Here is an 11,909-nt window from a genome sequence, read left to right as displayed (position 1 = left end):
GAACATGCCGCCCCCCTTGAACGATTCAGTTCAAGCTGAATTTAAGTGAAGTCGTTCCCTTCATCTATTGGGAGCAAGCAGAGTTTTTTCACGCAGCGATCGTATTGACCGGTTTTGGTTTTAAGGGTTACAACTCTAACTACGTTGTCCTTTCCGGGATGAACTGCAATGATTCTTCCTACTGCCCATTTGAGAGGAGGTAAATTCTCGTCTGAGATAAGCACTAAGTCGCCAATCTTGAGAGACGTTGATTGCCGTTGAGTTCCAGAGAATTTTATCAGCTGATGCAGGTACTCCTTGTGTCAACGCTTCCAGAAATGCTGTTTGAGCTGTTGAGCATGTTGCCATGCTGACAACCGATTCACTTGTGTATCTGTGAAGTCTACCTGTGGAAATGACGTCAATGGGCTGCCTATAAGGAAATGGGCAGGAGTTAAGGGTAGTAGGTCGTGGGGATCAGAGGACATCGGAGAAATAGGTCGGGAGTTTAATATTGCCTCTATTTCAATTATGCATGTTTCTAATTGTTCGAAAGTGAGTAACGTGTCACCCACTGTCCGAACCAAATGATGTTTAAAGGATTTAACTGCGGCCTCCCAAATCCCTCCAAAGTGAGGAGACCTGGGTGGGATAAAATACCATTCAATCCTCTCCTCATTATAAAAATTAGCTATCGCTGCTTGGTGTGATTTAGAGTTAAATAATTCGTATAACTCACTAAGCTCATTTTTAGCACCAACAAAATTTGTACCATTATCGGAATGGATTTCAACTGCCTTTCCCCTTCTTGAAAAGAGGCGTTTCAAACTAGCCAGGAAGGCTTCAGTGGTAAGGTCGCTGACAAGCTCTAAATGAATAGCCTTTGTGCACATGCATATATATACTGCGACATATGTCTTTATACGAGCGCGATTATGATGACGTTTTTCTTTTATATAAAAAGGGCCACAGTAATCCACTCCAACGTGCAAAAATGAGCGCGAAGATGTCACACGCTGTTTTGGAAGAATTCCCATTTGGTGATCAGCAAGGCGCGGCTTGGCACGAAAGCAAGGTATACACTTGCTAATAAGATTACGCGTAATGTTGCGACCGTTAATGGGCCAGTATACCTGACGAATCGAGTACAAGGTAGCTTGTGGACCAGCATGCTTTAGCCTGAGGTGCTCAGATAGGATAATTATCCTTGTCAAGAAGTGCTGAGCAGGTAGCAAAATTGGATGACGTTGGTCTTCAGCAATAGAAGCACAGGCAAGTCTACCTCCTACGCGCAAGATTCCGAATTCATCCAAGATTGGATTTAACGGAATCAATTTACTACTGGGAGGAAGTGGTTCTCCATTTTTAATCAGCTCAATCTCTGTTTTGAATGCTGATAACTGAACTATCCGAATTATCAAATGATGCGAGCGCTTTAACTCAGTAGCCTGTAAAGGGCCAAACGCACGCTTGGTTTTGGATAATTTGCAATTGCAAATGAAACGCAATATATATGCGATAATTCGCTGAAGTTTATTGAAAGAACTGTATTTTTCGAGGAGATTGAATTCTTTGATTTCAATTTTCATACAAAATGTGTTTGGAATTATAGGTTTCAATTCGGGAATAACTATTGGAGTCAGAACTCCTTTGGGCCATAAAGAAATATCCTTGGCTAACCATAAGGGTCCATCAAACCAAATGGAAGCTTCAACAAATTCTGATGGAAGCTGACCACGCGATATAAGATCGGCGGGATTGTCTTGAGACGAAACATGCCGCCAATGACAAGATGATGTCAGGGTCTGTATCTCTGATATACGGTTTGACACAAAAGTTTTTAGGCGATGAGCTGGAGTATCTATCCAGTGCAGCACGATAGTAGAATCTGACCATAAATATGACTCATGTGCATCCGAGAGAATAGCTGGTTTCACTGCACAATAGAGTCGAGCAAGTAATAATGCAGCGCAGAGTTCTAGTCGCGGCAGTGTGAGAGGCTTGACTGGGGCAACGCGTGATTTGGAGGATATCAAACGAATACACACCTGCCCCTTAGAGTCAAGTGAGCGCAAATATAGACACGCACCATAAGCATTTTCACTAGCATCACAAAATCCATGCAACTGTGATTTTGTTACGTTCGGTAACGTAATTCCACGAGGAAAGTGCAATTTTTCTATGAGTGGAAGCTGGCCTCGGAAATCAGACCAAGAAGAATGAATTTCGATGGGAACAGATTCATCCCATGCAGCACCAATCTTCCACAAAAGTTGCATGATAATTTTAGCGTGTACAATAATGGGACCTAGGAGTCCAATAGGATCGAAAAGCTTTGCAATTTGAGACAAGATGGTTCTTTTAGTAATATTACTCTGATTAGAAATATTTACGACATAGAAGAAATAATCGTCACGAGCATGCCATCGAATGCCTAACGTTTTCGTGGCTGAATCAGGATCTAACGACATGTGCGAGCTTTCCGGATGCTCTTGATCCTTGATAAGTAGCGCAGGGTGATTAGATGCCCATTTTCTTAAATTGAATCCACCCTTTTTTAGCATAGTAATGAGCTGATCGCGCAGAGTGATTGCCTCAGCAACAGTTTTTGCCCCTGACAGACAATCATCCACATAAAAATCTCTGCGTAATATTTTAGCTGCTAACGGAAGGTGTTCCTCCTCGTCATCAGCTAATTGAAATAATGTTTTGATAGCTAAATAAGAAGCTGGGGCTGTGCCATAAGTAGCTGTATTAAGTACATAAGTACGAATAGGCTCGGAAGTTTTTCGACGAAAAAGTATTTTTTGATATTGAGCATCTTCCGAGTTGACAATAACCTATCGATACATTTTTTCAGCATCTGCCGTAAAAACAATGATATGAAATCGAAAACGTATGAGAATAATAAATAAATCATCCTGTAATTTAGGACCAACCATAAGGGAGTCATTTAAGGATATTCCAGAGGAAGTTTTCGCTGAACCATCAAAAACGACACGTGTTTTTGTTGTTATGCTATCTTCTTTCAATACAGTATGATGGGGCAAAAAATAACCTGTGACTCTGGCATCCTGGTTGTCTGCAAGGGACATGTGGCCTAATGACAAATATTCATCTAAAAATTCAATATAATCACGCTGGATTTCAGGCCTTTGTTGAAATTTACGCTCCAAAGCATAAAAGCGTTTCAATGCTGTTGAATATGATTCACCTAATGCGGATTTTTTGCTATTAAATGGCAATCTAACTTCATATTTTCCGTCTGGATGTCTTCTCGTATGAAGAGCGTAATGCTCCTCACAAGCCTTCTCTTCCGAGGATAGCGTTGGACCAGAGGGAAGCTCCTCTATTTCCCAAAAACGGGTTAAATTTATATCAGGAGGATCAGAATGTATAGATACATGACAAGATACTCTGGAAGGTTGAGAAGACAGACTAACTTCGCCAGCCACTATCCAGCCTAGTTGAGTTTTTTGTAAAATAGCATTAGAATGATTTTTCAAAGAAATTTGTCCAATGCTAAGCAATTTGTAAAATAATTTAACACCAATTAGAGCATCAACCTTCGAAGGCTTGAAAAACTCTGGATCTGCTAATTTGATGTTCTTAGGTATGCCAAGCTCTATATGATTAATTACAATAGTTGGCATTGCATGACTAATCTGAGGAACGATTAGGAATCCAGCAGATTTTTCATATTTGCTAGCTCTGGATCGCAATATCGCTTGAGTAGAAAATTTAACATTAGTCGATGTATTGTCGATTCCAGTAACATATATGTTAGCTGGTTTTTTAATGAGATTTAAGAAGCTAGCAATCTCTTCAGTTATGAAATGTGCTTGCGAACCTGCATCTAAAAATATACGACAGGTTCTACTTTTGCCTTGATGGTTAACAATGTCAACTAAGGCAGTGGCTAATAAGGCTTGAGAAGATGTTTGAGCTTGCATATTAGTGCAATTTGCTGCAAAATGCGATGAAACCTGAGTTTTGGGTGTTTCAGAAGCAAAATTATTTGATTTGTCGAAATGTAACAAGGTATGATGCTTTTGTTTGCAGTTGCAGCATGCTTGAGAGGTACATTTCGAAGAACGATATCCTTTTTTCAGGCAATTAGTACACCAGCCACCATTCCTTGATGCTTCGAAACGAGCATAAGGCGTTAAGGCTGCAAATTGATTGCAGCTATAAACTTGATGACCAGTTTCATTACAAAATACACAAGAGGCTTCATAGGTCGAAGCTGCAAACGCTTGTTGCGAATGCTTATTGAATCTTGAAGTATGTTTTTCCTGAGCAGGCTTAGAAGCTGAAAACTGAGCTCTACTGCCCTCTACCTGAGTGCGTCTTTTGAGAAAATCAATGAAATTTTTTATAGTAGGCCGAACTACGCCACTACTGCAATCTTCCCACCTCTCACGAGCAGATGAGTTAAGTTTTTCTCGAAGCAATACAATTAATATGGAATCCCATGATTCAGTGGGTTCTTCCAACGCGGCAAGAGCACGCAAGTGCAATCTAGAAAGGCTCGGAATGAAAACTTTTTAGAAATATTTGGGATATCAACAATAGCTTTTATATGACAATCACGTATGTACTTACGATCATCATATCTTTCTTTCAAAAGTTCCCAAGCTACTTTATAATTACCATCGGAAGAGCCGATGGCCGAGATAACTTCAGATGCTTCACCTTTCAGACAACTTTTTAAATAGAATAATTTTCTAATCGGCGGAATTTTATCATCATTATGAACAAAAGAACGAAATAAGTCGTGAAAACCTAACCAATCATCAAAGTTCCCGCTAAAAGTTGGCAAGGAAATAGTTGGTAAGCTCGAAGAATGCAAATTATCAAATGCGTTTTGCGATAGCTGAGACAATAATAATTGCTGGTTTACAGCATCTAAACTTTGCTGATTCATAGCTATTGGCTGCGTAGTATTTGGAAAAGTAAATTGATCAGGAGATTGCGAAGCAGTAGACATTGTATCAGATTGCTGATTAGTTGGAGGAATTAAATTACTAGTACCAGAAGTAGGACCAGTTTGACCAATATTGGGCGTTTGCACCGTTATAGCAGGCGCCAAGGCATAATTTTTAGAAAATTTAGATAAAAGATTTTCGGCATTAGTAATAGCATCAAAATAAGCATCGTCAAAATTGACGCGATAGTCAAGAAGTTCATCAGACTCTTCCAGCAACCCTTCAAGCTCATCTTGATATGCTATGAATTTTTTACGCACTTCCTGGATATCATGAAACCGCTTTTCAAGATTAGGAACATCAGACTCAGAATTAAATTTGGACAAAAAATTAATAAATGCAGTCAAGGATTTCTTGGTACCCGCACGTTTAGTAATTAAAGCTTTTACCTGAGCTTCAGCCATGATAAATAGTGTAAACTGAATGAATTAAATGTATCAAAACAAATAATACAAAAATACAGGCAATTTATATCGGTAAAGAATTAATTATGTCAGAAGTATAGACAGTTATTGACAATATTACCAACTGGAAGACTACCACGAATCCTGATGACGAATACTGGATGCTGGGATGCTCAGGAATACTGCATACAGTTTTTCTTGCTGGGCAATGATGATTGATCGTGAACAGATGATGAAAATTCTTCGCTGGGTAACATACACGGGAAATGAGCCAACGTGAACAGTGTGACAATAACGTTTCAAAAATTTACTTAATTCTCACTGAGTACGCACTGACTCAAAATTGATAATTCTTCCGCAATTACAAGAAAAATAACTATAATGCTAGATGCTATGTATTCTTAAGCAATCCGGCTCGAGGGACCAATGTTTTGACTCGCGATTGGTTTACCGCAAGTATATAAATTTTACGTATAAAATTAAAGCTTATATTTTATACCAAGTAAATGAGTTACTCAAATAAATTGTGAATAAAACGTTTAGTTCACAATTAATAAATGCAAGACTAATAATAGATGTTGCACTAAGTAAAAACCATGAGGTTGAGTTTAACTTTAATTTATTTAAAGTAAAGAAATGCGACTGTGCGCTACAAAGTATGTAAGAATAACTGACTTAGAGAAAATACAAAAATTATTACAAGGAGAGTAAAAACTAGGCGTTACAATTACAAGTAGAATAAATGAGGAGTAGGAATATTTGGCAACGAATAGTTGACCAGGAAATAATTTGGAGGCGGGATAATTGCCAGCTATGCAGTTTGGAAAAATAAGCAGGAAAGGGAATACGGATGCTAAGATTTTTACCTGGATGGGCGATACGTTTACAAAAATATTTCTAAACTTAGTTAGCAATAAAAAGATTAAAAATACGAAATTTACCAAAAGTAAAAACCCAAAGTAATATAACGCAGGTATCAATTTTATGACCATAAGCAGATTAAAAACTATTTAAGAAAATATCCCAAAAAATTATCATTAAAAATTCATTTTCTATTCTAAGGGTAGAAATAGCTTAAACATAAAAAGTAAAAATTGTCTAGACTGCTAATGCAATACATAGGCTGGGAATTTTATAGTCATAAATAATATCGAACAAATACATGAACCTTTTTCTAGGTACTACAAAGTAAAGTATTTTAGAACTATGGATTTAAATTCTACATTTAAAACTAAAATAATATTTTTCAAACATCGTAGCAACTTTCGCCTATGATAAAAAAATATAAAATTGTTTAAATTAATTTAGAATGTTATACTAGAAATATACTAGAAATATAAGTATACGACTGAACAATAAGTTATGAACTCGTACGCAAAATATTTAGGTTCAAATCATGCCGACAGCTAAATTTTTTTTTTTTTCTTGAACAATGAAGGTAATTATTATTTATATTGATAAACATAAAAAAAGAGGAGATAATTTATCACCAACAAATGCGCATAATAATAGATTAGCAATATCTAAAATTTTTTTTAATAACTCATTTAAAAGATTGTTTAGTCATTTATAAAATCGACTAGAATGATTATTTTTGTATCTCTAATAGTTTAAAAGTTATGTTAGTTTTTTATTAGTCAAACGAAGCAGCCGCTGTAACTTTTGTAGCACATGTTTTTTAAAAGTACAATAAAAAATTGAAAAAAAATTTTTTCTATACTTTGTTATATATGGTTATTTTTGTTAATTTTAGAAGTTTTAGAAAAAAAAATATAAAAATGTTAAAAATTTGTTTATAACAAATCCGTAAGTTAATAAACAATAGAATTGTTAATAAAAAAAATTTTTTTTGTTACTTTATAGAGGACTGTCAATTATGATTTTTAGAAAAAAAATAATTACTTAACTAAATATTTAAACAATAGAAATATAAAAAAAACGATTATAAACAATTAAAAATTGTTATTAAGAAAAAATTTTTTTTTTTAAATCATAATATTTGTAATATAATAGTTGTGAAAAAAAATTGTTTTTTTTGCTCAACGGGCAGAAAGCGTCAACTTTCGGCCCACTGCGCTAAGCGAAGTTGCCGCTTCCTGCCTTCGTCGAGCAAAAAAATAGTTTAATTTAGCGTAGCGGGCGCAAAATTGACGCTTTCCACCCGGAGGGAAGAAAAATAAATTTTTCCCGCCATTTGTTGATAAATTTTTTATAAACAAATTGATTATTTCAATATTTAATAGTATATTACACTCCACGGGAAGTAAATAAGAAAGCCTCAGATCACATGTTTGTTGACCACGGCTTTGCCTCGGCCAACAATTACATGTAATCTGAGACATTTCTTATTTTCCTGCTCTAGGTAAGAAATATACTATTGCAAATCAATTAATATCTTGTATTAATAAAAAAACGATAATATGATGATTAAGAAAAAAAAAATTTTTTAACAACATTACTTGGATTTTTTAGTTTTTGTTCAAGTAAAAAAATTATTATAAACAAAGTATAAATATTTTTTAACTTTTATGGCGCGATCTTGTTAACTATGTATGTAAGAAAGGCTCTACGAAGCGAAAATTTTTTACAATTATTTAAACATTTTTTTTCACTTACAATTAAAACGGAAGTTCAAGAAAATTTTGTTAGTTAACAATTGTTTAACTTGTTGAAAAATTAACTTTAAGTAAAATTTCCAACAGGAATAATTACACCGGCACACAAAAAAAAAAGTTGTTATAGTACTTTTGACAGGATCCATGTATCCTTATGTATTTCGACCCGCTAAATCCGAATTTGAGGTCAGTTTGACCCGTACACCATCAAATTTTCGAGAAAACTTTAAAAAACCGTAAAAAATGACGAAAATCGGTAGTTTAGGCGATTTTAAATGATTTAAAAATTTTTTTTGACCTAAACTAAGCATGATTTTTATGTACTTTGACCCGCTTACCCGAGAAAAAATGATCAGATCTGATCAGATATGAACAGGCATGAGTCTTCAGGTCTGATCAGATATGAAAAATGACCGGGTCTGATCAGACCTGGCCAGGCATGTTCATGTCTGATCAGACCTGTTCATGTCTGACTCGATCAAGTCGATAAAAAAAAAAAAAATTGGTGCCGACGGGGATTCGAACCATGTACGTTGCGCTCCAGACTGATACTTTACCTGTTGAACTAATGACTCATCTTATCTCTAATGTACCTTTCAAACTACTTTAAGTAATTTAAATTTTATACATGACTTATCCTTATAGTTAACGGAGTTCTATACTTAATTTATTAATTATTAATAATTAATTATACACAGTAAAAAATTTCGCGTCATTGCGTCAAAAAATTTCGTGATAAAAATTTTTATGTTGAATATTTAACACTTTTTTGTGTTAATTTAACAAAATAAATGTTAAATTTAAACATAAAAGTGTTAAATATTTAACACAAAAATTTTTAACACAAAATTTTTTGACGCAATGACGCAAAATTTTTTACTGTGTATATTAGAGTGATTTATTTGGGACGGCTATGTATTTTTTTCGATCCATTAACATATGGTTCTCTGTAAAGTAAAAAAAAAATTTCTTCAAGGTTTATTCCGCAATTATAATTTTATTGTTTTCTTTTAAAATTGAAGTTTTTTTTAATTAAAACGTATAGAAAATGAAAAATTATTTGTGTGTTCTACAATTTAGCAGCTTTTGACACTACTGCAATGGACCAAGGCGGTAGCTTAAAATAATAACAGACACCTTGAAAGGACTTATCGCCTATCGATATCAACTGATATATTTTGGTATTTTCACGCTATCAAACTCAAACTTTTAATAAATAATCTTATTTTTCGCGTATTCAATAGAACACAGTAAAAAATTTTATGTCACTGCGTCAAAATTCATCGTTAAAAATCATCGTTTTGGCATGGAAAATTAAAAAGTTCATGCTTATATAAGCCGAAATTTAAGATGAAAGTTGTACATTTAAAATTTATAAGGGGATAGAAACTGATACGTCACATGGAACAAATTAATTTTAAAAATAGAACTGCAGTCTATAGTTCGATAAAATTTTTCTTCCAGACTTAAAATATCATTTCAGAGGGCAAATCATGCATGAACAGTTCTTGTCAGCTGATATATGGAGTTTTAATCCTTATCTATTTCAGGCTAGATCAGACATGATTAGACATGGACAGGTCTGATCAGGTCTGAGCGTATTTAACGCTTTAGACATGAACAGGCATGGACAGGTCTGATCAGGTCTGAGCATATTTAATACTTCAGACATGAACAGGCTTTATCAGATCTGATAAGGTCTGAGCGTATTTAATGCTTCAGACATGAACAGGCATGAACAGACATGAGCAGGCATGAACAGGCTTGATCAGGTCTGATCAGGTCTGAGCGTATTTAACACTCCAGACATGAACAGGCATGGACAGGTCTGATCAGATCTGATCAGGTCTGAGCGTATTAAATGCTTCAGACATGAACAGGCATGAACAGACATAAGCAGGCATGATCGGGTCTGATCAGGTCTGAGCGTATTTAACATTTCAGACATGAACAGGCATGGACAGGTCTGATCAGGTCTGAGCATATTTAACGGTTCAGACATGAACAGGCACGGACAGGTCTGATCAGGCCTAATTTCAGGCCTGATCATACATGAACAGGCCTGATCAGGTCGGATTTCAGGCCTGATCAGATATGAACAGGTCTGATCAGTCCTGATCATTTTTTCCCGGGTAGTACTTATCTGAAGTTTATTTAGACCATAAGCCATTAAAAGTTTAAGTAAATTCCAAAAAACCCTGAAAAATTGCAGAAAAAGCAAAAAATAGCACAAAAAAGCAAAAAATTCCAGATATTGTGTTAAAAAAAATTTTTTTAAATTAGATCAATCATGATTCTCATGTATTTCGATCCGCCGAATATAAATCTCGAATTTATATGGCTCAGACATCTCTAAAAATCTAAATAAATGGCAAAAAACTACTGAAAATTAAAATAAATCAAGTCCGTTATGATAAAAATCAATTTTTAAATAAAAATAAAAAATCTTTAACATATTATCCGATCTGTGGAATATAAATTTTAAATTTTTTGACCTAAATCCTTAAAAAATTTTAGTTCATTCTACTTTTTTTGATATCGTTTTTATTACACTGGTGTCTTTGTGGAATCCTCCGCCTTACTCGTCACTGTAATCGTCAAGATTTTCAGGAAAGTGCAGCAAGTAAGAATGTAAAATGTGCAATTCAAGATTTATCAAGCAACCCTAAGTTGTAATTGAAATAAAGTTCGAATTTGAGGTTCTGTTCGGGGACCAAAAATTCCTTCTTCTTATTTGGCATCGTTAACATAGTGATTTGTTCGATCTCAACTATCCCACAAACATAAATAGCAGAATATTTTGTGAACCCTGATTGTTGGTCGAACAGTGCTGTTGCAAATTTTATATCACCACAAACTTTCCATTGATGTTCCGAATACTTTATTTGATCTAATACGATTTGCAAATTGTAAATCAGTGCCAATATGTTTCCATTATGAAGAAGCACAGAATTCAAACTTATCTTAGATGAACCAATACAACCTTTCACATCTGGTCAGTACACTGATGAATTTTCGGAACTCCTTCTTTTCATCGAAATTTTAATCATTCCTGATTTCTTGATTGAATGCTTATGCCTGTAACCAGGGCACCTCCACATGGTGACGGCGGACAACAGAACCGTCTGGCAGAGTCCCTGGGTTAACGGCTTGCATGCCGTCATGGCAGATACTTTATTTTTATTTAAAAATTGATTTTTATCATAACGGACTTGATTTATTTTGATTTTTAGTGGTTTTTTGCCATTTATTTTGATTTTTAGAGATGTCTGAGCCATATAAATTCGAGATTTATATTCGGCGAATCGAAATACATGAGAATCATGATTGATCTAATTTTATAAAATTTTTTTTAACACAATATCTGGAATTTTTTGCTTTTCTTTTCTTTTTTTTGCTATTTTTTGCTTTTGTTGCAATTTTTTAGGGTTTTTTTTTTTGGAATTTACTTAAACTTTTAGCGGCTTATGGCCTAAATAAACTTCAGATAAGTATTAAGCGGGTCGTAATTCATATAAATCATGCTTAGTTTAGGTCAAAAAAAATTTTTAAATCATTTTAAATCGCCTAAACTGCCGATTTTCGTCATTATTTTCAGTTTTTCAAAGTTTTCTCGAAAATTTGACGGTGTACGGGTCAAACTGACCTCAAATTCGGATTCAGTGGGTCGAAATACATAAAGATATATGGGTCCCGTCAAAAGTACTGACAACTTTTTTCTTTTCGTGTGCCGGTGTTATTTATAGTGTTCAGAACAAATGTCGCGCGCAGACCTATTTTCAGCGTTAAATTAAAATTGGATGTGGCTAAAGGTACGGAAAAAGATAGATACGGCTCCGTACACATACGGCTCCGTATGCGTACGGAGCGCCACAGGCCGCCGGGAAATTCAAATTTTATTTAAAAATCGTCGCACGTATACG

The 11,909-nt window shown here is 34.8% G+C and overlaps 1 protein-coding gene across 1 annotated transcript; it reads right to left on the bottom strand.

Moving 5' to 3' along the window:
* Positions 1-135: 135 nt before the first annotated feature.
* Positions 136-5,371, bottom strand: LOC123270068. Its single transcript, XM_044736004.1, has 5 exons — positions 4,770-5,371; positions 4,585-4,685; positions 2,919-4,522; positions 640-2,819; positions 136-412 (listed from the first exon to the last, which is right to left on the bottom strand). The coding sequence occupies exons 1-5, from the start codon at positions 5,369-5,371 to the stop codon at positions 136-138; spliced, it is 4,764 nt and encodes a 1,587-aa protein (XP_044591939.1).
* Positions 5,372-11,909: the final 6,538 nt, after the last annotated feature.

This window comes from Cotesia glomerata, linkage group LG8 (assembly GCF_020080835.1).
Source record: "Cotesia glomerata isolate CgM1 linkage group LG8, MPM_Cglom_v2.3, whole genome shotgun sequence".
Classification (NCBI taxonomy): Eukaryota; Metazoa; Arthropoda; class Insecta; order Hymenoptera; family Braconidae; genus Cotesia; species Cotesia glomerata.
Note: the sequence above shows the minus strand (reverse complement) of the source record. Positions and strands in the feature narration are given on the sequence as shown.